This window comes from Molossus molossus, unplaced genomic scaffold (assembly GCF_014108415.1).
Source record: "Molossus molossus isolate mMolMol1 unplaced genomic scaffold, mMolMol1.p scaffold_m16_p_12, whole genome shotgun sequence".
Taxonomy (NCBI): domain Eukaryota; kingdom Metazoa; phylum Chordata; class Mammalia; order Chiroptera; family Molossidae; genus Molossus; species Molossus molossus.
Genome location: NW_023425347.1, coordinates 62204821 through 62232529, shown reverse-complemented (window position 1 = coordinate 62232529; position 27709 = coordinate 62204821). Strand labels below are relative to the sequence as shown.

Sequence of the window (27709 nt, the reverse complement as noted above, 5' to 3'; positions counted from 1 at the left end):
GAGCACCAGAGACATACGGAGAGAAACTGAATTGTTTGGCTTTCAGGGGACATCTGGTGAGACAACCACCATTGTCCGTGTGGTAAGCCCTCCCCACCGCACAACCAAATGTCAACCTGCATCAGCCTAGTGAACTTCACTAGCTCCACTCTTACGCTTCTGAGAACCCACCCCACCCAACTCAACCTGAAGCACCAGGCTCAGGCGATCAGGGCCACTGGGCCACCTACTACGAAAAACCACTGCCAAGACTGAGAGACATAGCGGATCTACCTAATACATAGAAACAAATTCAAAGAAGATGCCAAAATGGGGAGACAAAGAAACATGCCCCAAGTGAAAGAACAGGAGAAATCTCCAGAAAAAGAGTGAAATGAAATGGAGGCAATCTACCAGGTAAGAGTTCAAAACAGTGGTTATAAAGATGCTCAAGGAACTTAGAACAGATCAACTCAGTGAAAACTTCCACAAAGAGATAGTAAGCAAAAAAAGAACATAGAAACCATAAAGTAAGGACAGAAATCATAAAAAATTACCAGTCAGTAATGAAGACTACAGGAACTGAAATGAAGAATGAATCAACAGAGATTAGATGAAACAGAGGATCAAATCAGGGATTTAGAAAACAAGGTAGCAGAAGACACCCAATCAAAAAAGCAAAAAAAAAAAAAAAAAAAAAAAGAATAGTCTAAGGAACCTCTGGGATAACATCAAGCATAACAACATCGCATATTAAAGGTACCAGAAGGAGGAGAGAGAACAAGGGTTATTTACAATAGCCAATATATGAAAGCAACCCAAGTGCCCATCAGTGAATGAGTGGATACAGAAGACCTTGTACATATATACAATGGAATATTACTTGGCAATAAAAAAGAATGAAATCTTTCCATTTGTGACATGGTTGGACCTAGAGGGTATTGTGCTAAGTGAATTAAGTCAGACAGAGAAAGGCAAATACTATATGATTTCACTTATTATGTGGAATCCAAAGAACAAAATAAACTAACAAAACAGAAACAGACTCATAGATACGGAGAACTGACTGAGGGTTGCCAGAGGGGAGGAGGTTGGGTGAAAAGGTGAAGGTATTAAGAAGTACAAATTGGTAGTAACAAAATAGTCAAGGGCATGTCATGTACAGCTTAGGGAATATAGTCAATAACACTGTAATAACTGTGTGGTGTCAGGTGGGTGCTCGAATTATTGAGGGGATCACTGTAAATTGAGTACTTGTCTAACCACTATGCTGTACATCTGAAACTAATATAAAATTATATTGAATGACAACTGTAATAGAAAATTAAGAGTCTGAGATGAGAGCAGAACCAGAGCCTCACTTGGCAAACAGACTTTCAGAGATAAAGAACAGCTTCAACATCTGTATCCACATGGTGGCCATCGTATTTCCCATGGAAAAAATCAGTAAATGGCTCCCCACGTTGAGTTGAGGCAAGCCCGTTCAGATGGACCTGCTATGCCCCCACTCCCCATATACCCAAGTCAAATAACACCCCAACATTCCAGGCTTTCACCTCCTTAATTAGTTGTGTTATAAGCTTTTATTTAAAAAGCACATTTAATACAAGTATAGTTTCGCAGATACAAGTTTTCACTTTGTATTCTACAAAAGTATTTGAATATTATCTCTTTACAAAATGGAACCTTACAAAAATACTGACACTTTAATGTTTTTATACAGTTTTCTCTAGTTGTTATTCCTCTTATTGTAAAACAATGTCTACCACAGAACTACAATATTTTAGTTGATATTAAAAAAAATTAACTCAATGCTCTTTTAAGCAGCTAATGAAATAACACAGGTCGAGACACAGTTTATGATCATAGTGGATATAGCTAAAATTGTTTCAGAAATAATATTTTACATAGTTAACTTTTAATGTTTTATACATTATTTATATAATATTTATATATAAAAATCATAGCTTGCTATACGTTGAAATGACAGGACGGCTTCTGTGGTAAGATGTGCTTGTGGTTGATCCGTGTGGTTACATTTAGCCCTTTGAAAGGTGTGCATCCAAGATCTGAAAGCATTTCTTCCTTCCTCCTTTCCTCAAAGGTTCAGTAGAAGGGGTCCCGTCTACTACCTAGAGTGGACCTTGCAGGAGAGGACACTTACGGACAGAGGAGGAAAACTCACTACGGAGATTTAACCCATGTGTTCTGCCCAGCAGAACCTACCAAGATCTGCCCTAGAGATCAACCCCAAGACAATAGTGCTTTACACCGCCCAGCCAGAGCGACTCCCACAGAGACCCTCGTCAGCTGTTATCTGGAAGGGCAGCCTCTCAGGCGCGAGACTGCTACTCTGGCTCATCCTGACTCTGAGGAGCCTGAAGGTTGTCCCTTTCCATTCCTGCCCCTTCACTCAACCGTCTCCTGTACGGAAGGCTGCTTTCCGTCAGCCAGCGGCAGACCACGCCTTGGCTCGTCTCTGGACCCTTGTGGGAAATCCCTGTGGGCACAGAGCAAGGATTTCAAGGGGAAAAGCAGTAACCAAAGCTAATCATTACTAAGAGTGTGCAAGTGCCCGGGTGATTGATGTACAGCGTCAGCATCCTGCAACCGACGTTTCAGCGCTGCAGGATGACGTGTCAAAAGAAGACAGATGAGGGCCTGGACCCTCGCTCTCTTCTGCCATTGTGCTATTTGTGAAATTCACTCATCCACAAAGAGTCTCCTAATCACTAACGTGAGGGACTGTGGTGGTGGCCTATGGGCCAGGAAGTGAATGATAAGGCTTTTAGGTCTAGGAATCTGGGTTCAGGATCTGATCATTTGACAGAGCATTTGCTCTTTCTTTGTATAAAAAAACAAAACAAAAAAACGTCCTGAACCAAAGTCACAGTAGAAAAGAGAGTGGTGTGGACAGAGAGACACAAGAGGGGAGCCCCCCAATGGCTATTTTCTGGCTTCAGTGCTATTTCCCGCGTCGTGTGCTACACAATGTGAATTTGAGCTTTTCTCCCAGGCCTGGGACGCCTCCGGCCACAAAGGTGACCGGCGGACTCTACTCAAAACATTTTAGTGTTTGTTCCAGAACAAGCCTGTGTTCACTAGAACATGAACACTTAAACCAATGGCACATCCAGGGTTCCGGCATTCGGCGAGTTTGCTGCTGTTTCCACGTAGGTGCGCACTACCTGTTTGGAAGGCCACAAAGTAAGACTTTTTTTTTTTTTTCCACCTTTTGAAAATCGGTCGGGTAAAAAGTTTTCCCCTACATTCTACTGTCTGATGAGATGGGAGAGCAGCAAGACCTTGCTGTCAGCAGTCACTTCACAAACACAGCTCGGGAGGCGCCGTCGCCTACACCATGTTGTGGTGATTGTTCCTGTCAATTATGTCCACGGGGGAAAGGATTTCCTTCCTGATGGGGGGAGACAGGGAGAGCGCCGTCTTGGTCTTGAAGAGGTCGGACACGAAGAACACCTAGAAGGACAAATCAGAGATCCAAATCAGAAACTGGAACCCGGGGTCGGGGGACAACGAAAGCAAGGTGACGAGAGCTTGGGTGTGAGGAAAAGGGGCCCCATCCCATAGGCCTTTGAATAGGGAAGGACCACAGAGGGCATCAGCCCAGCTTTTACTGCACAGATGGGGACACCGAGGCCCAGAGCAGGACTGTGACATGCCCCAAATTATAGAGCCAAGGTAGAAATAGAACTCAGGTCTGTGGGCTCCCAGCCCCGTGCTCCATGTTTTCAACCCCCCGCTTCCTTATTTCTCAGGGCACAGGGACAGCAATGAAAGATAAGTTCCTCAGCAAAGGAAGCAAGTCCGAATTGGCCAGTCATTAACCCACGATCATTTCCCTCGCCTCACAAAGGACCGGGGGGTGTAACTGAAAGCTAGCGGCCACTACGCATCCCTATCAGCAGGACTTGGAGTAAGGAAGCTGCTGTGACCACTTTTCCTGGAAGCCTAGTGATATCAACAATTCGATGGGGGTCAAGAAGCCAGGTCTGTTGCTGAGGGAGTCAGCAACGAACCCGGAGGAAATGTCAACGAAAACTCGCCTATCGCTCCTCTCAAGTCCTTCCTCCCTCTGAGCATGCGACCTCACTGGGCCTCTCCTAAATCAGGGAGAAACATTTCCCGAACACCCACTGGCAAGGGCATAAGGATGGCTCAGACGTAGGTCCTGTCTCAACTAGCTTCTGATGAAAGAGTCTAGAATTTGATGAGTTACAGGAGTAAGAAAAATGTATGCCTTGTATTAGATGGCAAAGTAAATACAGACATCAATTTGAGCCATGTAGCAACAGGAGTGTGTATTAAGTAACCATAAGTGGCACCCATCAGTCATGTAATTTAATAGGAAACACATGTTTGGGTTTCGAAATGAGGATTAAAACACTGTCCAAGTTCCTCTGTCTAATAGGTTTCTGGATGGAAAAGCCTTTGTCCTGCAGGGGGTAATGTTCTCACTATTGATGGTGGCACTGTGACTCACTGCGGACACCTTCTAGGCCCAAAATGAAGTTCTTAACAAAACTCCACCACCGCCAGGCTCTAGCAGCCAGGGACTGGCCACACGAACTTGCTGAACAAATCGCCACAGTGTCCCTTCTGTAGAGATGGAAAAATCAACAAAGTGCCGCCAAAATCACAGCAAGACACTGGTGACGCGATTACCCCGGGGAAACGGGGTGACCAGGGGGCTGGGGTGACCAAGGGTATGGAGTGACCAGAAGACAGAAGCACAGCGGAGACCTACTGGTCTCTGCAAAACCCTCCATGCCCTTTGAATTGTATGCCCCTTACATGAATTGTTTCCACATATCACCTATCAAAACATATTATTCTCATTATTATTATTGTAAAAATAAAAAGGCCAGGCTATTTCTATGTTACTATGAGAAAGTAAAATTTTAGTCAAGAAATGTAAGATTTTAATACATTTATAGCCTGAGTGCTCTTGAAATGTACCACTTTGCAAAGGAAGAAATTCAGCTTTGTGTCCGTCTTTTCTAAGGAGGTCTGCCCAGCGAGAACTGTGCACAGAGGGCTTGTCTCCCAGCCAGAGCCAAACGTGGGGACCAGGAACGAAAAGATCCGTGCTCAGCCCTGCCAGGAGGCTCCAGGCTCGCCTGTGCGGACCTTAGCGTGCTCAGAGGAGTGTCCGTGTGCTCAGGGAAGGGAATACGAGCTAACACGACTACACTGAAATGTGGAGATAAACTTCAACTCTCCTCTGGCAGCTAAGAGCTGATGTCCTCATCTCTGCCTCCCGCCTTCACTGTGTCCAGAGGACGGTTTCAGGCACCCCGGCCATTGCAAGACCTTGACTCCATTTTTTTTTTTTTTTTTTTATCCTCACCCGAGGACATTTTTCCATTTTTTTTCAGGTAGAGTGGGAGGGAGAGAGAAGAACAGAGAGAGAGCGAGAAACATCAATGTGAAAAGGGACACACGGAGTGGCTGCCAGCCGCATGACCAACCAGGGCTGGGGACAAACTGCAACTGAGGTATGCGCCCTTAGCGGGAACCGAACCCAGATCTCTCTGGACCGCAGGCCAACGCTCTAACCGCTGAGCCAAACCGGCCAGGGCATCGACTCCATTTCTTCCAGCCAGCAGCTAGTTCTACCAAGTAAGGACCTTACTGCCCTCATTTCTGAGAGGTCTTTCTCCCAGCCTCCCGCCCTTCTGCTGAGGGCAAATATAGCAGGGGGCAGCCCCCCCACCCCCAAATAAACATCCCCTCTTCAAGATCCTGACACCACCTTAAGCTAGTGACTTATTTCCCAATTTAATTTTCTGAGCTCATACCCACTGCATACCAGGGCTTCCGTTTCCTAACTGCAAGGCAGAAATCACATGAAGGGTAAAAGCAGCAATGTACTTGGGAAGACCTACACCTACATCTGGTACACAGTTCAATAAAAGGCGTTCCTTTTTGTGATGCCCTGGGCACCAAAGTAATGGCAGAACCGACAGACAGCCATGCCCTCTCTGATCTCCAAAACTTTGCTGATCAGCCTTTCTTCCTAGGTGGGAGGCTTCCTGAGGACGGAGCCTTGGGCCTAATCATCCTGCATCGCCCATAGCACTCAGCATTAAGCCTTGCACACACCAGGGGCTCAACCAATGTTTGTGGTTAAGAGTCTAAACTCTCTACTGGAGCAAGCACTCTGGCCTTGGAGCCTATCAGCACACATAACTCGGACAGGCTTCAGGGGAACCACATTCTCACACCCCAGTGCACACAGCCAAGCGGCAAGAGTACGGTCCAGCAGAATCCCTGCCCCCACCCCCAAAGCTGTATTTCACGTTCAGTGTGGCTTGAGGTTACACAAACACTTTTTTGGGATCATAAAACATGATTCTGTCAAGACTCAAATAGGGCTCAGCCTTCCTAATGCCTGGACAATAGAACGCAAACAGGGCTAATAAGAGCAAAATGCCTTGGCCTGGACAGTTCCATCACCCAAAGAAGATGATCTCTACCCAGAGGCCCAGGCTGGGGAGGCTCCACATAAATTAGGTAGCTCTCCCACGTCTACGGAACAAACCCCCTCCTGGCCCCAGTCCCACTCCACAGATCTTCTCCCCTGGAAGAAGGAACACATCAGACAGTACACTCTCAGCAAACGCAGAATCTATACCGCAAGCACGAAGAACTCTACGTTAAACTGCCCTGATACACACTTTCAATTCCATCTCTCCTTTGGTTTGCATTTTATAAATTGCTTTCTTGCAAAATGTGATCAGTAAACACTTATTAAGCATTTGTTTTGTGCCAAGTCCTGAGATTATAAAACATAAATATACATAAGACAGTGTCCTTTGCCCTCCAAGAGCTCACGGGGCAATGAGGGAGAGAGCTGGGTAAACAGACAACTGCAATCGCCCTGTTGGAGGATTAGGGTAGGGGGAAGCCAGGGTGTTAAAGAACAGAGCATGTGGCATCTAACCAAGGCTGAAGGGGAGGAGCCAGGGCCTCAGAAGGCTTTCCCCAGAAGAGGTATATTTGAGCTTAGCTTTGAAGGATGAGAGGGAGTTAGCAGGTGGTGAAGGCCAGCACGTCGGGAGCTGCAGAAAGCTCACGTGGCTAGGGCCAAGCAGCCAGCGAGACTGGCGAGGAGACAGCCAGATCTTTGGAACCCTCCCAGGACACGTTCAGGAGCTCGGATAGCTTGGCCTTCGGAGCCACTGTCAAGGCTGAGTCAGGAGAGCAGTGTGCTGGGAAGATGCGCACTAAGCTCACGATGGGACCTAAGACAGAGAAGGAGTGAGAAAGGATGCAGGGAGCCCAGTCAGGACACCACTGGAGAATCCAGGAGGATGCGTCCCGGACTGCGACCACGCAGAGTAGAGAGCACTGCGGCAGGGGGAGGATGCATCCCGGACTGCGACCACGCAGTGTAGAGAACACTGCAGCAGGGGGAGGGGGGGGGGCGGGAATGATGTGCACATGCGCAGAAGGATGCTGCGGGGGGGGGGGGAGGTGGTGTGCACATGCGCAGAAGGAGGCACTGCTTCTCTCCAGCTGTTTTCCCCTCCAGAAATCTTTGCACGTGTTCCCATCAAAACTCTTCACGTTTGGGCAGCTATGCCGGTGAAACAAATTCCAGCTCTGCTTCCCTCTGCCTTCTACTGTGTTTGGGTCCCTCTGATATTGTCTTAGGGAAGTGCTTCTGCCCTCCTCCTGGGTCAGAATGGTCTGATTTACTCCAGCACTCAGGACGATGAGGACCCAGAGGGCTGACGGTTCTGTCAGAGGGGTGCTAGACTCAGCAGGAACCAGAGTTCAGGAGTGTGGTACCCAAAGGATGACAGGACCTGGCCAAGGCAGGGACCCCCACTCCCAGAAAGCACATTCCGAAGCTGGAAGCTGGGCCCACTCTCCCATTAGCCCCAGGTTCCGTCATTTGCTCGGGTCACAGGGCGCACCACACTCGTCCATCCGTCTCCAAGTCTGAGTTCTTCCTCCAGCATGAAATTGCCTTATCTTTTACATCTCACAGAAAATGTCCACTCATTTTTCAAGAATCACCTCCCCCAGAAACTTTTTCTGGCTTTCTCATAGCCTCAAGAAGAATGAGCTATCCCCTCTCTTGAGCCCCCACTGTCCCCAGAGGAGGGTCCCATCCTAGTAGCAGTGCCCTTCGATGGCCTGTGTGTTCACAGGTCTGTCTGCTCTAGATCAGTGTTTTTCAAACTGCATGTCATAAATCATTAGTACGTTACAAAATCAATATACTGGGTGGTCACCACCAGCACTTTTAAAGATTAAATTAAAAATATTATAACGCATCCCATACAGTTAGGGTCTTAGTTTGTGAAATATTTCAGTTATGTGTGGTTGCCTCCTCTGGGTTGTGATGTAAAGTGTATTTATCATGGATTGTGGTCAAGTCTTGGAAAGCTACTGCCCTCTAAGCTCTTCAACGACCAACTGTTTTTAGCACAAATCTTTAACCTAGTACTTAACACATAATACACATTCAATCAATGTGCCCATGTGCCAAGCACAATACGTCTGTTATTCACTGAACTCTCAACCCAGAGATTGTGTAAGGTTATTACCGTCTGTACTTCATAGATTGGGAAAAGGTGGATGACAGGAAGCAACTTGCCTACTAGCAAGTGGCAGGAATCCAACTCCCCTTTCTGAGTCTCTGGCCCTCCCTCATACCGCCCCATCCACCTCAGAAGCAAACACGAAAAGAGATTTTAGAACCACTCTGCAGACTGTGGAGTATCGCAGCCTGGAGAGTACCACAGCCTGGGGAGTACCACAGCCTGGGGAGTACCGCAGGCTGGGGAGTATCACAGCCTGGAGAGTACTGCAGCCTGGGGACTACTGCAGCCTGGGGAGTACCGCAGACTGGGGAGTACCGCAGACTGTGGAGTATCGCAGCCTGGAGAGTACCACAGCCTGGGGAGTACCACAGCCTGGGGAGTACCGCAGGCTGGGGAGTACCACAGCCTGGAGAGTACTGCAGCCTGGGGACTACTGCAGCCTGGGGAGTACCGCAGACTGGGGAGTATCGCAGACTGGGAAGTACTGCAGACTGGGGAGTACCGCAGACTGGGGAGTACCGCAGACTGGGAAGTACCGCAGACTGGGGAGTACTGCAAAGATACTGTCATCCTCTACTGGGGGCCAACATTTATCTTTGCCTTGGCTTCCTTCTCTCTCCCACATCCCCATTCCTGGCACCGTGAACACCTGAGAAGAGTAGGAACCTGAGCTGGCAAAGAGCTAGGCATTTGCAGGGCCAGAACAGATTTGGGAGGTCATTTCATCCACTTCCCTGTGCCATCACAGAGTAGACTAAATCCTGCGGGAATAGGTGGTAATTTCTCCCGTGGGAGAAGAACGAGATCTCACAAATTCATGGCCAAGCATGCACAGACCAAGAATGTTTTTGGAGTTTACTATTTCAGTCCTCTGAGGTAGAATGCAGACCCCGGGATCTGGTTCCACTCTGACTCCGTGGTCCCCGGGCATGTCACACACACTCTCTCTGGACTGCTCTCCACATTCACATTCCCGCTGGTCTCTCTACTCCACGGGGGCACAGACAAAGAACACCCTTGCCCTTCCCTACATCCTGGAGGAAGACAGCAGCACACAAAGAGCCGTAGCTCGCAGAGCCGCACCCCCAGGGAAGGGGAAAATCAGGAAAGACGCTGCTGTGTGTTTATGAAATTCACAAGCAGCTGCTTCCTCTGCTGAACCCACAGCAATGGCCGCCCGGCCCTGCCCTGCCCCCTCCCAGGGCCCCATCATTTTCCATCTGTTAGAGGGTCAAAGGGGGAGGTGACCAGATAGGCAAGTTGTCACCAGACAGGAAATGAACTGATGTCTGTCCCCTCATCCCGGTCCCTGGCTCACTCCAGGGAGGGGGTATGGTGAGCCCAGCTGAAGAGCTCACCTCTTGACAGAAGTGACTGTGTGTATGTGTGGAGGAGAAGGGGGACGGGGACGGCTGGTATGACATAGACCTGTCTGTCTGTGTGTCTGGGATGACTGCCTCTGCCCATGTGCCCCAGGTCTCTACTTTTGTCCTGTGCACCTCTGCCCACGTGTGAATGTGTACATCCTTGTGCAGGCCCATCTGACCCCACGTGCCCATGTCTTCATATTGAGTCCATGACGCCATGGAGGTTTGCTGTCTGTTGGGTGCCACTGTCTTCTCTCTGAAAGGGCTCAAGTAGTGAGCAGTGGGAGAGGGAACCCACTCCTGCCTGGCATGTGATTTTAGTCTAGACACGTCTGCTCGCTGTGACAGGACGTCCTCGCAACAGACCCGTGTAAAAGTGCTTGGCTGTCACGGCCTGTTGCCTAGGCTCCACGGTGACTAAGCTGACATTCTAGGGTGACACACTGAACTCACTGGGGGCTTAAGACATGCTGTGACCCCCAAATAGAAGCCATCCTCATGGGCATTCCAGGAGATGGTAACGCCTGAGAAAGCAAGTCCAGCTCAGTCACCACAGTCAGTCCTGCTATAGAATCTCTGTGGGGAAGGCCAGGGCCACAGGGTCTCCAAGATCAACTCACAATGGAGGCAACTTGGCCCAGAGGGGAAGTGTCCTGCCCGAGGTCACGAGCTAATGCATCACTCATTCTTTAACAAATGCTTATCAAGCTCCTATTATGTAATAACTAACCACAAAGTTAAGCCATGGAGTCTGCTAATCAGGCACCTGCAAGCATATTGGGGCAACAGACAAATGAGCAGACCATTATGATAGAACCAGGCTGAATACCAGAGCAGGAAAAACGTGCGAAGGGCCGTGGGGGCACTAGAAGAAAGTAGGCCAATCCTGTCTTCAGAGGAGACCCGAGGAAGGTGTGGCAGACTAAACAATGGCCCCCAGAGATGTCCTGTCCTAATCCCCAGAACCTGTGAATATGTTACCTGACTTGGCAACACAGACTTTGCAGATGTGATTAAGTTAAAGGTCTTGCGATCGGGAGAGATTACCCTGGATCATCCAGGTGGGCCCAATGCAACCATGAGCCTTCACACGAGGGAGGCAGGAGCGTCAGAATCGCGGGAGATGTCACGATGGAAGGGGCCAGAGCGCGCGAAAGATTTGACGATGTCACGCTGCTGGTTCTGAAGGAGGAGGAAGGGGCCACAAGCCAGGGCATGCAGGCCGCGTCTAGAGGTTGGCAAAGTTAAGAAAATGTGTTCTCCCTAGCACCTGCAGAGGGATCACAGCCCTGCCAACACCTCCGTTTGAGCCCCGCAAGGCCCATTCTGGAGTACCAAATTCCAGAACTCTCAGGAAATGTATCTCGTTGTTCTATGCTGCCAGGTTTGTGGTCCTGTGTGGCTGCAGCAACCTGGGAAACTGACAGCCGGTTTCATCGGGGATGTGGAGAAACTGGAGCTGCTACATCAAAGGGCACGACCGCGTGAGGCGAGAGCTCGGGGCGCTGGAGAGCGACAAGCTGGGTGCCTGGAGCGCAGCAGGGGACCAGGCCCTGGGAAGACGCTGGGTCTGGCCACACTGGCTCTGTGTGTGCCCACCTCCTGGCATCTCCACTTTCTCTCCATGTACCTTAAACCGTCTTGGTCACTGTTTTCTCATCTCGTCGGGGGATATAAGATTCAGTAGAGGATCTGGGGAGGACTGAAGATGATCTACGTAAAGTACTTAACACAGTGGCTAACATACCAGGCTTTCAACACGTGTTTGAAAATATTACGTCTGTGTTAAGTTAATGGGCGTCCACTGAAGCTTGCAGGAGGCTGTCAGGCGAGTGGGAATAGGACTCTGGGCTTCTTGGCACCCGTGCTGTGGCCTTGTACCTTACTGCATTGCCTGCCTCCTTCCTGGTCCTCCTAACCAACCTCAGGTGATGCCCCTGTGTTTGAAAATCCATTCAATGCAGCCACATCCACGGGTGAGGACAGAACCCGGCTTTTCCTGGGTTTCACTAGGACAGCCAGCCTTGATCCTTGGGGAAAAGTCCTCTATGGCACCACAGCGCAGAGGCCCGGGAAAGCACCTGATCAAGCTGAAAACCTGCTCAGTTAGCTCATCTGTAAAATGGCTCCGCGGGCCTCCAAGGAGATGGTGGGTGGGGACGAGGACAGTGCCAGCGCAGAGTAGGTACTTTGCCAGTGCTCGGACCAGATTCCTATGCAGAGGTTCACGGGATACAGTCAGAACCCCTCATTTCCCTTCTTGAAAACACACTCGTTGTCCCGGCCCTTTGTCTAACTGTGCGCGGCCAGTGCTCCAGGAAATAAAAGAGAGGAAGCCTAGGAAGGATCCCGATCTTTTAATTTTTTTTTAATTGGGGCTGCAGGAGACTCTAATTAGGGCAGCGGTGCCAAGAAGGAAAACACAACCGCAGGCCCTGGGCCTCCTCCTGCTGAGAAGGGCACAGAGAGCACAGGAGACCCAGCAGTGCAGACCCCTCCCCCGGCCAGGCCTCAGAGCACGGGCCGCCAGAGACATCAGCGCTTGCCCCTCCAATTCCTCGCCCTTCCGGCCTTGACCAAAAAACGGAAAGGAATGAATGAAGCCACCAAAACAGCCAGTCCCTTAGGTGAGGACTCCCGTGCCAGACTCGCACACGGCTCAGATGCTACTTTCTCTGTGGTGCCCACGCTGACTGTCCCAACTCCCAGTCCCTCCTGCCCATGCACTGAGCCCGGCTGTCCCCTGCCTGCTGCAGTACCCTGCCCCTGTCCCCACCGCAGCCCGGCATGGCCCTGTGACTCCTGTGCGTGGCTTGATGTGAGAGCAGCTAGGCTGGGATTTCCTTGGGAGCAAGGGCGGTGCCTCATCCAACCCTCTGCCTCCAAGAGAATGCCCCCGAGTGTGATTGCAAGAAAGGGCACATGAACTCGCCGAGCCTAGCTTCTTGCTGACAGGGCACCCCTTGATTTCCTCTAAGCTAGGATCCCCGGGAGGCCTTGGTGAGACAGGGAGAATCACATGTATGTTACTTACATAGGGTCCCTGCCCCCAGGAACGCATATTCTAGAAGGAGACACACATCAACAGTTTCAACACAGGCAAACGCCCGCACAGAGGCAGTGAGAGAGGGAGCTGTAAAGAGGACATGGGGCTGCAGCCGGCGTAGAAATTAGGAAGAGCAGGGGCCGGTCTGTACCTCTCCATCGTTGGTGATTCTCACCGTGCAAGGGTTATACTAACAATAATACAACCTGTGTGCATGGTGCCCAAACACCCCGTCTGGACCGCACTCTGGAATTCCTCCTGCTGGACTAGGTGAGCTCCCCTGCGGGCCCAGAAGGCACAGTATCAGATTAGGTGCTCATTCATGTTGGCTGAATACGTCCCTCAGAAGTTTTAGCAGGCAGGGAAAGCAGATTTTCCTGAGGAGGTGGAGGCTCAGAGAGGTGGAATACCTTAACCCACCAGTATTGAAGAGGGTGTGGCCTGTCCCAAGGCCATTCTCCACGGAGCTCTGTGACCTGATGGGTCAGGCCCTCAGGCTGGGGAGGCCTTAGCCTTCACCAACATCCCTCTTCTCCAGCCAACATTGCGGAAAGAGTCTGACCAAAGTCACAGTGGGACAGACAGAAGTTTCTACTGAGTTCTACTAACTAGTAAGAGTCCAGCAAAGCAGCATTTGAGTGCCATGAGTCAGGGACTTAGATGTGACCTGTGACCTAGGGCAAGTTTCTTCCCCTCTCTAGCCCTCAATGTCCTCATAGATCAAGTGAGTTAGACAATAACCACAATCTCTTCCAGTTGCAACATTCTACGAGCCCAAACCTGCCATTCTTTATGGATCAGAGGATTTGCAGACCCAGCTGGGTGAAAACACACAGGCTGGAAAGAAGCAGTCATTATGCTCATTTTCCTGGAGGGGTCCCGGAGGAGGGTGACTCTTCAGGTACCAAGCAGAGAAGAGGGTGCAGAGCTCCCTGGCTGTGGTCACTGAGCTGGAAATTTCCGCGGCAGCAGCCCAGGACTCTGATTGCACCCAGAGGACAAGATGCTACTTACTATGCAGCAGGCGACCAGGGCTCCTTGAGCAAATCCCGCCAGGACGTCGCTGGGATGGTGCTTGTGGTCAGACACGCGGGACAGTCCTGTGTAAAAGGCCATCATGATCAGGGTGAACTGCAGGAGGGGCCGGAGCAGACGGGCACCTCGCCAAGTGAAGCGGGCCTGAAGGTACAGCTGGAAGCGGAGAAAACGAAGACGCTCAGTGACCGTCATTCACCAGCATTATAGCGCCGCGTGGACACACACTCCACCTGAACTGTGGGTTTGACATGTTGCAGAAAAAGCATTCAACTTGGGCATGACCCACCTCAAGCCAGTTGTTTAAACCTTGAGTCCTGTACTAAGAAATAAGGAAACCGGAGTTTTTCTTGGGAGATCAGCCAGACAGAACTGAGGAAGGTCATGCATGGCAACGGGTCTCAGTACGCAACCCAACACATACTAGACACTTACTAAAGGTTTACTTTCCTTTTCTTCACTTCTTGATCCAAACTAATTAATGAATCGTAACCAGGGTTACTAGAGGTTCCTTTTTCATAAATGATGCACTAATGTCTTCTCCTGGAGGTCAGGGCTAGGCAACCCCTCCCTGCCTGCCTCTCGGGCGTCACGGAAGTCAAATGCACCCTAATAAGCACCGGTTTTCAAGACCTTCACGGCAGATGCTTCTGCTCAAAAGAGAGCAACTCTATCAGAGCACAGGTTCCTAAGGCGCTGCTTGGGCCCGCGGAAAGAGGTTGACAGACACGGGGCTGGGTGGGGCAGGAGAGTAACCTGAAGAAAAATGAACGGGGGTGGGGGGGAAGCACCTCTGGCAGAAGCAAAAAATGCTGAAATGACGTCAACTGGGCATTGTCCCCAACAGTTATCTCGCTGCCGTTTCCGTTCTAACCTCTGGGCACAACCTACTTCCAGGTTCCTGTGGGAACTCGGGTGACGGGGGGAAGAGGCAAGGAGCCGGGGAGCACTTCCGACTACAAATCAAAGCAAAGCGCTGGGAGAGGCCAGGGGAAAGGGAGGTGCTGAGGGAGGGGCTGCCGGAGTGAAGGCAGACCTCTGCCCTTCCTGAGCCGGAGGGACACTGTCCTCCGGGCGCCCTGCGGCACGGGGTGGAAGATTCCAGACTCCCTCTTGCCCGAGCAGAGTGTCCAGCACCGAATCCCACACCACTCGGGAGACGATTGATTTAAAAACCCAGGCCTGGACAACAGCCGGCAACTTTAGAATCCTTTCGAAATGATGCAAATGTGTTATCGGAAATCTAACAAATGATAATATCATAAAGAAAATGTGTTGAAATTGTTGGCTGCTAACCAAGGGACAAAAATCAGTGGCTTTTCATATATAAAAATATGCAGCTAAATATCCAAAAGAGGTAAAAATCATCATCAGAGCAAAGATGATTGATTAAATAAACAGCAATCAGCGTACAAAGCACCACATAGCTTTTATGAAGTAAGGGACGTAAAGGGCAGTTTAAACAGAGACCTACACCTTTATTTCTAAAAAACACTGATTTTTATGAATGCTTTACTTACAAACCCATAAATTGGCATGTAAATTCAGATTTCCATGGATATCCTATAAAAATTTGGAGAAAAAAAATCTTGAAAAAAAGTATTCCAAAAATAACCTAAAAGACCAAATCTGTGGAACTAGGGAGAAATAAAATAAAATTAAAATTAAATTATAAATGAACAAACCAGGCATTATGATATGTGCAAAGGGCACAGGAATGAGAAGCTACAACTCCTGCCCTGTGGATCACACAGTTGGGGGCCGGGGAGACATGAAAACAAAAATAAGTATACTTAGGGTTTCACAGGGACTTGAAAGAAGCTGGGGTCGATACTGAGAGGAAGAGACAGTAAAAGTGAACGGGCATCTGCTAGGACCTAGGGGATAGCAGTGAGGGGCGTGCGCTCCAGGCAGACAGCCGGAATCACGTCCATCCAGCCGTCCATCCAGCCGTCTGAAGAGGGCGTGTGGGGTTGAGGGGAGAGGGGCTGGAGCAAGCGGAGGCTGATCTTGAAGGGCACTTGGATGTCAAACCGGGAACTTGGTCTTGATGAGTAGGTCAGCCTACGGTTAGGGGTCCTTGTTAAACAAGATTGGCACATGCTCTACACGAAATCTTTATTACCAGCACCAAAAAAAATAGTCTACAGGTCAAGGGCTAGCCCCTCATTTCTGCTGAAATGACGTGACAGTCATGAATGGAGAGCTCCCTCCCCGTGGGGAGTCGGGCTGGGACGGTGTTGGTGTTGCCCCAGCCCCACACACGTCTTAAGAACAGTGGCAAGTTCAGGGGACAAGGAGCCCATCGGGGCCTGATCCCCTCCAGCAAGTCTTGCCAGCGGGTGGGGGGGAGGGAGGAACAGAAAGAGCACAGATTTGCATGAGAACCACCTCACCAGGCCTGTTTTCTCACCTCTCAGGTAAGTGGAAAACCACCACCCTGCGCCTGGAGTACAGACCGTTGGTCACAGACCAAGTGCCCAGCAGAGGATCTTAGTCTCCACCCGTTTTGCTCAATTTGGACCTAGTAGCCCCAAGATTTTCTAGTTTCCCTCAACTGAAAAATCAGCAGGTCTTCAGAAAATGCTTGTTCAACATCCTCCAAAAAGTCCTCCTGCCCCCTCCATGTAGACTTAAGGTCAGAGGCCATGGAAATCAGGGTGGGGCAGAGGAAGGGTGGGTTTCCCAACCGGACAAGGCGCACACCCCCCCTCCCCTGACTCAGATACTTAATACAAGGAAAAAAATGAGAGGAACTTGAGGAGGGAGGAAGAGAGACCAGCCATCAGAATAGCTTCAGGAAGAGAGTGCTTATGAATGAGCAAGGACCAGGGGCCATGGGAAAAGAATCTTTTGGGGAAGCAGTCAGGCATGGAATTACAGTCTGCGGAGGGGAGTTTGTCCCCCACCACCCCCATACCGATCAGTAACTAACACATTTATGGAGAAATGTCTCGAGATCTCGGGACTGGTCCTGGTGTCCGCAGCTGGGGATTCAGGGAAAAGTACAGTGGTCGTAAAGTGAGTTTTGGGGTGATAGCCTTGATCCCAGCCTTGGATCTGCCATTTACTGTGGTCACTTAACTTCTCTAAGCCACCTCATCTTTGAAATGGGTCGGACAGCGCCTCCCTCTCGGGGTTGCCGGGACCCAGTGAGACAGCAGTGGACCCTGCCTGGCCTAAGATGGGTATGCAAGGCACCCTTCTGCCTTGGTAAATGAGATTTAATCAATGCCTATGCTTGATTTCAGCAAAGCAAGTAAACTGCTAAAGAACGATTATACAAGGACCGTCTACTCGGTGGCTACTTCCGATCTGAGAAGCAAGCTGTCAGCAACGGGCTCTGCCGTTGATCAAGGACCTGGTAACTCCCTTCATCCCCCACCAAACGAACTGCAAGTGAACTGAATTTTGTGGGTTCCTAGCCCAGTTCACAGGAACCAATCCAGGCTGAGGCCTGTCCATGATCAGTGAGGACTTTCTGTACTACCCTGCTCCCTTGGAAACCTGAGCCTGGGAAACCGTGTGGGTCAGGAGGCTCCATTCACCCACACTCCACAAGGGCGGGACCCCTCATGCAGGAGAGGACGTCAAACCTCCTGACCACAAGGATGTAATAATGCCCTTGTCCTGAACCAGAGAGCAAGGAGACTTTCCCAGAATCACAGTTCCCATAGGGGCTTCATCAAAGTCCCAGACACCCTGAAAAGCAGCACTGAGGAATGGGGTGAGCAGAGCTGGAGAGAAAACCAGAAAGCCTAGCTCACCCTGACCTTTCATATTGCTCAGCAGCTCTGAGGTCCTGTCTAATCGTCTCCACTTCCCCATCTGTGGGAAGATGTCTGGGCTGGAAGAACCTACTTCCTACAGTGAAAAGTGTTTGACTTGCAATCAGAGCAAGTAGCTTTGACTCCTCTCTCTGCTGAAAACAGCGGGGTGACGCTGCACAAGTCACGCCACTTCTCTGAATCTCTGTTTTCTCCCATATAACATATGGAGATTTCTTCATTTAAAAAAAAAAGGTTGTGTGCATCGATTCTATTCAAAACTCTGTGAAAGTACAGACATGAATAAAATAAGTTCCTTCATGTAAAATAATAATCTTCCAGTCTGATTGTAGAACGCAATGGAAAGGTGCATCCGCTCCTTGCCCGCACCAGCCCACGAAGGGTGTGGAAGTTCCTGAGGCAGAGAACTCGCTCCATGCATGAAGTTCTCTTTCTCCTGGTCCTCCCTTCAGAACCGGGGTCCCGTGGAATTCCAACAAAGGCTCCTTAGAAGGCTCTGGCTGGACGCAGCCCGGCTCCCCTGCACTGCACTGGCAGTCAGATGTGGGGTGAGTCACACTCCGATTTTGCTAAGTCACTTCTGTTTCATTACATGATTTGCATACTGGTGAAACAGGTCTACACTGTCCTCGCACTCATTTCCATCACTCTGGGGACAGAGTGAAAAGGAGGCTTTTGTCCTTCCTTCTGTCCCCGCCTGCTCTCTTCCTGAAAGTCTGTCCAGATCACTGACACCCACAGGGAAAAACTTTCTCCCTTTTCTCATCTCCTCAGGGGCTCACACTGGCTCCAGTTCATGGGCCTGGTGACTCGCCTACATGGTGCAGAACTGGAATTTCTCTCTAGGAAGTTATTTCAACTACTTTCAGGACAAAAGAGAACTTTTTAGTGGACTTCTCTCCTCCCGTAGGACATCAGGCCTTGCTTTCTGTTGCTATCAGGGGTAGAAAAAGAAGCACCATTCTGCTGAGCGCTGTTTTAGACCCTGTGCTACTAGGTGCTTTAATGGACATCACTTACAGTCACGTCATCCTGCCAGGTTTGGCACCACCGTGCCCATTCTGCAGATACAGAGAACAAGGCCAAAGAGGTCATGCCACTTGTTCAAGGCAACATAGAACCATGATTTACACGGAGTAAGATTTGCTTCTTTCTAAGTCCATAGCTCTAACCACAGAACCACCTGGCTTCTTTGGGAAATTAATGCTTTGCACACCAAGTATTGGGGTCTTTTGTATTGGACTCCTGTCTTTGGAGAAAAGAGGGGACTCCAGAGCCATCATGAATTAAAGGACAATCTGCACGGGACATTTGGAACTTCAGGCTCCTCTCATTTACCTGTCACACACTTTCGTAACACCCTGACTGAAACACAGGTGTGCAGTTTTTGTAAGGGTAGAACCTCTGACCTGCTTTCAAGCCCGGGAGAGCCTGTGAACTGACTCAGGGCCCCTCACAGCAGAGCGAGCGGCCTTTTCCTCCGCGCTCCGACCCTTCAGCCCCCCCGGATCAGAGACTTATCCAACCGTTTTGCAATTATGTACTTTTCTGGCTTTCCACACAAAGTGGAGCGCGTTCAATGTCCCCAGGTGCTCGCAGGGTCTAATCACAGGTCACTAACACCGGAAGGATGGGAGGATGGGAGGATAGAGGGATGAAGGGAAGAATGGATGGATGGAGGGAGGGAGGGGGGTTGGCAGGATGGATGGATGGAGGAAGCGGGGAGGGCGAGAGAGGAATGGAAGGATGGATGTAAATAAAGATGGATGGATGGATAGAAGGATGGATGAAAAGATGGATGGATGGATGGATGGAGGGAGGAAGGGAGGGATAGAAGGATGGATGAATGAGGTAAAGAGGGAAAAGAGAAAAAACATCTGGCACAGTGCTGGAATGCCCTTGCAAACAACAATCTCACTCCTGCAAAGTTTCAGCAGACAGTCCCAGGATCTGTGGGTACGTCTCGTGGGTACACCAGACCCCACTGCTCCAGAATTCTAAACATGTTGAACAAAACCTCAGTGACTAACGACCACAGGCCGAGAACACAGCGGTCAGAGTACAGCCTCTTCCCTGTTTCCTGGGTCCCCAGCATACCCTCTGACACACAAACAGTTCTCACGGGACCCAGCAAAGAGGCAGCCAAGGGCTTCCTTAACCACGCAGGCCCCGCGTGATCTACCCACTCAGTGACGAGGCGACGGAGCTGCGATGGCAATGCGGAGGCTTAGGGCTTCTCTGGTGGGTATAAACAAAGAAGTGAATGTACAGTATGTCAGATGGTGAGAAACTGGGGGGAAATAAGGCTTCAGAGGAAATTAAGGAGTGTCGGAGGAGGGGGCTGCCATTCAAAAAAATTTTTTTTCAATTACAGTTTGCTTTTGATATCGGTTTGTACTGGTTTTAGGTGTACAGCATAGTGGTGAGACAATCATATCCTTGACCGAGTGATTCCCCGCGGTTCCCAGCACCCGCCTGGGACCACACATCGTTACTGCGGCATTACTGACTATGCTCCCATCTCTGTAACCGCCAGCGGGTGCTTCTGAATCCCCTCACTCTCTCACCCAGTCCCCCACTGCCCCTTCACTTGGCAACCGCCAGTCCACTCTCGTGTGCACGGGGGCTGCCCAGGGAAGGCCGGGCTGCCTGCAGGAGGCGAGGGGCGGCGTGCAGGTTCCTCAGAGGAGACACAGGACCCAGGGAAAGGCCTCCGCAGGAACTTGAGCCACATGCGAGCTGCGGAAGGAGCTGGGCCTCCGATCCCACAGGTCTTCTCCACTCTCAACACACCTTCCACTCCCTGCTTCCTACAGTCCTCAGCGCTGACTGACTGAACACCTGCCGTTCCCCCGTCACCTTCCTCCTCCTCACCTACACACAGGTCGTCCTTCCAGAGTCCTCTCATCTTCCCCCGGCTCTGCTACCCTCCGCTCAGGCGAGCTGCCACAGCCTGAGCTTCCATGGTAACCTGCACACCCCTTGCCCCTCCCACACAATGAACCGGTCTGCTGTCATGGTCTGCCTGCTTCTGAGTCCGAACTCCCGAAGGACTGTAACCAGGCTAACCTCTGTATTTCCACCCCTAGCATGGTGCTTGGTGCGTAACAGTCACTCACTAGGTACGTGCTAGATGCCAATGTGGAACGCACAGGCGAGTCCTTGGAGGGCGGGGCCCAGGCCTGCTTCAGCCAGGTAGCCACAGAAGGTGGCAGACTACCTGGCACAACAGAGGAGACACCAGGTAGCCGCATGAGTCGGTGCTTGCCCTGGTGCGGGCGTTTTATGCAGACAGCCAAGTGTCCTCAGCCCCTGAGCGTGCAAGGGCAGGGCCACTCCGATGTGTTCCCCGGGGCTTAGGCCGCGGCTCAGGGTCAGGAAGCACCGCTTACGCTTACATGTGCTGTGAGACTTTTCTATTTTTGTGTTGTTGTTAATTTTCATTTCTAAAAAAATTTTATTGAATTTATTGGGGATATAGTGGTTAATAAAATTATATAGGTTTCAGGTATACAATTCTATAATCCATCATCTGTATATTGTATTGTGTTCACCACCCCAAGTCCTGGTAATCACCATACTGAGTCTATGAGGTTTGGTTTTTTTTCTTACTCTTCCATGTCCAGAGATAATTCGGTGTCCGGGGCACGGTTTTTCCAAGCTAGCCATTTCGTACGTCAAAACCCAATATGGCATGGCCTTCAGAGCCTGGGGGCTCCAGAGGGCGGCTGGTGTTAAAAGGCCCGGAACACGGATGGCCGCTGACTTTGAACTCCAGGGTAATGTGCGCCAAGTCTGTCCCTGAGGGCTCCCCATCGGCATTAGGGTAGTTCAAACTTCTTTCCAAAAGAATCATAGGGACTGAGAGACAAGCAGACACCACCTAATCCCACTCGTGTATTTAACAGAGGGAGGAAGTGGGATCTGGAGAAGTGGTAGTGACTGTGTCCGTTTTACAGATGAGTCCACTGACACTTGAGAGCTCAGTAACCCACTCACGGTTCCATAGTGAGGAGCTGGCCTGGCCAGAAGCATCCCGGTCTGATGACTCGAAAGCCAATAGCTGTTAATGCTACACCCAGCTGGTTTAAATGTGATTCTCCCCCACGTTCCAGGGACTCTGAGGATCACAGGTGGTGTTAATAAAAGCACCCAGCATCTCTGTACACTCCCCAACTGGGATGAAACCCGCAGCCCGGGTATGTGCCCTGACCGGGAATCGAACCGGCAACCTTTTGGTGCACAGGAAAATGCTCAACCACTGAGCCACTCCGGCTGGGCTGGTGTCTGTAAATGTGGCAGTTTACTTGAATTCTCGGAGCCTTACTTGGTAATCCTCTCACACAACAGAAATAATATTATTTATCACATAAGGTTCCTGTAATGATCAACTGAGTTAACAGATTTTCAGAAAACAGTGCTTATTACCATAAAATGTCATACAAGGGTCTTTATCACTTTATAATTGCAAAATGGGTACATAATGCTTATCAAGCAGCTACGGTAAATATTATTTTCATTTGAAAAATGAGAAAATCCTAGAAAGTAAAACAACTTCTGCTAAGGCAATGGCTGAGCTCAGAATAGACCTTAATTTTCTAGCTAATCTTTTTCAAGGATTTCACAGTAAACCTGTTCCTAACAAATCTGGGGGTTTTCTGCACAGAAGGGAGGCACGCTGGGACTGAATGCTGGACGCTGGAGTCAGAGGGCAGGTACTTACCACCAAATACAGCATCGTATACATGGAGAAGGAGGCGTGGCCAGAGAAGAAGGACTTCCTGCAAGACAAGAGAGGGCTGTGAAAGGGCCATACTCACACCCCTGATACATGTCCATCCGCCGCTTCCCTCCTAGACTGACCTTGAGAGCAGCCCTCCCATTGGTTTTTGCACCCTTGATGGTGCTTTGCACAAGTTGCTCGGAACCTCGCAGGCACCCAAGATTGCATGAATAAACGAATGAATGAATGAATGAATGAATGAACCTACCAATACTATGTCATCATTGTTTTGTTTTGTTTTAAATATTTTATCTTTATTGACTTTAGAGAGAGAGAAACATCGATGAGAGACAACATCGATTGGCCACCTCCTGCATGCCCCCACTGGGGATCAGGCCCACAACCTGGGCATGTGCCCTGACTGGGAATTGAACTGGTGACCTCTTGGTGAATGGGTCAGCACTCAACCACGGAGCCACATCGGCCGAGCCACAATGGTTTATTTACAGATCTGTCTCAATCATTTGAGAGTTCCTCAAGAACAGGGACTCTGTCGTACTCGCCCATCAAACCCAGAGCCCAGTGCTGGGCCTGGCACCTAGCAGATGCTCACTGAACTGCCTGCATACAGGGGTGCATACAGTGGTCACAGGAGGTGTGTCTCACCTGGCTTCCTGGACTTTGCTGTCATCGCCTCTGCATTTGTAGTTTTGGATATAGCCCTCCGAGCAGTTGATCAGGCTGAAATCAGGCATGCAGACGCTCAAGAAATGAGGACGCAGACGTCCTATGGAGACTTTGGCGATGTCTGTGAAGGACTGGCTGATGGCACAGCCGAAGAGGAAGCAGCCCACTTGCTTATAGAGGGCTGCCACGTAGGGATTCTGAATCGTCGACCGGGACTTCTCCTTCAGGTAGAAGATCCGGTAGAACTCCCCTGTGATGATCTAAAAGGAAAGCAATAGGGAATTAGGCAGCATCAAGACCCGTCACCAAAACTGATGCTGTAAGCGATATTTCATGAGAATGCTCAGGATGAATCTGCAAGTTATAACCTAGGACACCCCAAGTTCTGTTTAGGAAGTACAAAGATACAAACATGCACGGGAGCAAAGTTCAAAGTGCTAACATGGTCATTATTTCCCCTTTTCAAGAAAGTCCTACGTAGCCATATAGTACCTTCATAATAAGAAAACCATAAAATATTTATTGTTATTTAAATATTTTTTTTTAACATAAGAGAGAAATAAGAACATAGTTATATGAAATACAATTAGATAAAGAATCAAGGACACAGTTACTAGTGATCAGAATATCAGAGGGTCTGAGCAAATGTGAGGATCCTGGGGTTTGGGGTGAAAGATCACCACCAACAGTCTAACTCCACAAAAAGCCTCAGTCTTGTTGCCAACATTGAGCCACAGTGGGGGTTTCTGTGGTAAAGGATGAATGCCCCAAGAGAGAGCCCTGGGTTTGAGTCCAGGCTCTGCCACCTGCCTGGTGTCCTTCAGCAAAAACTTAACCTCTCCAAGCTGCAGACTCCTCCATGAAAGGAAGCTATGCACCTTTGCGGAATTGTTGGCTTACATGTGATAAATGAACCGGGTCACAGAAAGCGACTCTTCCATTTTCCTTTTTAGAAGTGTGATACGATGGAATGAACTCTGGTTTACAGACCAAGGAACTTTTAGTACAATGCCCTTCAGTGTTTGTGAATGTCCTCATCTGCCGGCATGTCCCTCCGATCCTGAAGGACAGCGAGTCTTGATGTTCATCCCCTTCCTCCATCCCATAATGTCTACATGTCTACTCCTTGACACTCAGGGGATATTTAAAAAAAAAAAGAGAGAGAGCCACCAATTACTGAATACCTACTTTCTACCAGGCATTGCTTTTATATACTTTATTCTGTGAAATCCTCACAACCACCACGGTAGATGAGGCTCAGAGAGGGGAAGCACTTCAACTGAGGCGGCCTGGTTTCACAGTAAGCACGTGCGGCCAGCTGACTCCCTGCACGAGAACTGCCTATGCAGCAGAGGACCAATTCTGCTCCGGTGATGCACCAAACCACACAGCCTGCTGCCCTCGTCTTAACTCCACACACAGCGCCGGCCACTTCCTGGCTGCGACCACAGTCCAGCGAGAGCAGTGCTCAGCTCATCACCCACCACAGAGTCCTTCCGCTCTTCCTCCCAGGGCAGGAAGATGAGCCACACTTGCCCTTTCAGGGAGCAGAGGGCATGCTCCCAACCGCAGGGGAAGCACCAGGCTGACAGATCGGGCACTCCTTCCCAAAGCCTCCTGTTGCTCTTCCCAGCGGGCGCAGCATCACGGCATGGGGTCTGACCAAGTCCTCAAGGACTCCGAAGTCTGGGGACACAACGGCAGTGTAAAGAGGGGCGTGCCAGCCGCGCCCAGGGGCCAACAGGTGCGCCAGTGAGAAGAGCTACTTCCACTGCTAACATCCATACAGTGATTCTGTTTAGAAGTGCTTCTTTTTTTTTTTTAAAGATTTCCTTCTTTTTATTTTTATTTTTAAAAAACATGTATGGCCCTGGCCGGTTTGGTTCAGCGGTTAGAGCGTCGGCCTGCGGTCCTGAGAGACCCGGGTTCGGTTCCCGCTAAGGGCACGTACTTCGGTTGCAGTTTGTCCCCGGCCCTGGTTGGTCGTGTGGGTGGCAGCCACTCGATGTGTTCCTTTCACATCGATGTTTCTCTCTCTCTCTCTGTTCCTCTCTCTCCTTCCCACTCTACCTGAACAAAGAATGGAAAAATGTCCTCGGGTAAGGATAAAAAAACAAACAAACAAACAAAAAAACATGTATGTGTAACCAATGAACATAGACAACTATGCTGGCGTAGGGGGTGGAGTTGGGATGAGGGTGTCAATGGGGAAAAAGGAGAACCGTCTGTAACAAAAATTAATTAGTAAAAAGTAATAAATTTTTAAAAATTAAAAAAAAATTTTCTTTATTAATTTTTAGAGAGAGAGGAAGGAAGAAGGAGAGAGAGACAGAAACATCGATGAAACAGAATACTGACTGGCCACCTCCTGCATGCCCCTCAGTGGCGATCGGGCCCACAACCTGGGCATATGCCCTGACTGGGAATCGAACTGGCAACCTCTTGGTGCATGGGTTGATGCTCAACCACTGAGCCACACCAGCCGGGCACTATTTCTTTCTTTTTAAAAATATATATTTTTATTGATTTTTAGAAAGAGAGGAAGGGAGGAGGAGAGATAGAAACATTCATGTGAGAGAATGATCAATCAGCTGCCTCCTGCATGCCCCCTACTGGGGATCAAGCCCATACCCAGGCATGTGCCCTGACCAGGAATCGAACTGGCAACTTCTTGGTGCATCGGTTGATGCTCAACAACCGAGCCACAGCGGCCGGGCAGCATTTGCTGTTTCTAAGTGCTATAGTTTGGTTTCCCAGAGCATACTGAGTGTTATTCTATATTAGAGGGAGACTGTCAAAGGCCAGTCCAGCCCAGCATCCTGGCTTAGCCACCCGCTGTGTGAGCAGAACCCATACCTGATCCCACAGAGGTGCTCAGAGACCATCAGTTGAATAAACAAAGGAATGAAAGGGAGGACAGTAGTCCTCGCAACTGCCTTACTGCAAAATTGGAAATATCCTCTAAACATTACCAAGAGTCCTTTGATAACACATTGCAAAGATTAGAATCTGAGAAGCATAGCCAGTCAGAAATGAAAGGGTCCATTATACACAGAAGAAACTGAGGTCCAAGTTAAGGCACATCTAAAGATTAGACCCAGGTGTTCCGAGTCCCCACCCAGCATTCTTTCCTACCCTTCATGGTCTAATTCCCCTTTTGAACCTGTTTACACTTTTACCCTATATAACCTTAACAGGCTAACAAGTTCCAGATGTTTATTACCGCCATCATGTTCTCTAACTCTTATTTTTCTGTATTTATAAATCATGCTCACATGACTTTAGATACAGGAGAAAGAACACCAAACCAGGAGTCAAAGAACCAGGGTTCAAGTCCCTACTCAAATGAGTGAATTTGGGACAAGTTAGGGTCTCCACCTGCAAAATGAGGGTACTGGGTTGCATGATGTGTTACCTCAGAATCGCAATGGCATTTATTCTCAGCTCTCCCACGCTACCTCCACCACTCACCTCCCAGCCCAGCAGGTAATAAGCAGTAGGAAAGCACAGCACTTCCTTGGAGATGACCACAGGCGAAGAGTTGAACCAAGGCCCTGTGCATGATCCCTGCCCTTGGGTCTTTCATCAGCTCCTTGAACCATACCACTGCCGCAGATTAAGAAACTGTGTCTAGCCCTGGCTGGTTTGGCTCAGCAGTTAGAGCGTCGGCTCATGGACCAAAGAGTGGTGGGTTTGATTCAGGTCAAGGGAATGTACCTCGGTTGCATTTCTATCCCTGGCCCTGGTCAGTATCGTGCAGGAGTCAACCAAGTTGATGTGTCTCTTTCACATGGATGTTTCTCTCTTTCTCTTGCTCTCTCTCTCTCCCCCTCTCTCCTTCCCACTCTATCTGAAAAAAGAATCAATGGAAAAATATCCTCAGGTGAGGATTAAAAAAGTAAAAGAAAAAGAAACTGTTTCTAAATTGACTCAGCTTGGATGTCATTTCCTGTTTGATGCTGAGAAAGGCATGGATTTCCAATGCAAATTAGCATCTCTTGAATTTACTAAGGAATCTCAGGTGAGTCACCACTCTGCTTCAGTTGGCTTAGAGAGGAAGGGTTCGATTACAACTCGAAGATTTCTTTCTGGCCTAACACCCCTTCACTATAAAACTTCAGTTTTCCATGTCCCGGTCTTGCAAACAGTAAACTGCTTATTAAAATGCTTCTTCCAATCATGGGGAGATAAAGAAGTAAGAACATTTTATGGTACCTCCAATTCCTAATAACAATGCTAATCGTAGCAGCAATCATTTCTTTTGCATTTCACAGTTTCATTTAATCTGCAACTTTGTGGCGAAGATACACCCATTTTACAGATGATGATACTGAAGCTCTGAGAAACATTGATTTATCTGCAGGATTAAGAGTAGAGTTCGGATAGTCTAACTCTCAAGTTCCAAGACCTATGGTAGACGACACTGAGATTTTATTATTTCTATTGTTATTAAAAACAGTATCCACTGTAATATAGCAATTGTATATTTTCAAGGATTGGGCCAGGCT

General features: G+C 49.3%; 1 protein-coding gene across 1 annotated transcript in view; it reads right to left on the bottom strand.

Moving 5' to 3' along the window:
- Positions 1-1534: 1534 nt before the first annotated feature.
- Positions 1535-27709, bottom strand: part of PLPP3 (phospholipid phosphatase 3) — a 78823-nt gene continuing 52648 nt past the window's right edge. The window contains exons 3-6 of the mRNA XM_036257398.1: positions 23181-23461; positions 22515-22572; positions 13983-14159; positions 1535-3456 (exon numbers count right to left, since the gene is read on the bottom strand). Of these exons, the coding sequence (XP_036113291.1) occupies positions 3334-3456; positions 13983-14159; positions 22515-22572; positions 23181-23461 (639 nt within the window). The 3' untranslated portion in view covers positions 1535-3333. The remainder of the gene's footprint in view (positions 3457-13982; positions 14160-22514; positions 22573-23180; positions 23462-27709) is intronic.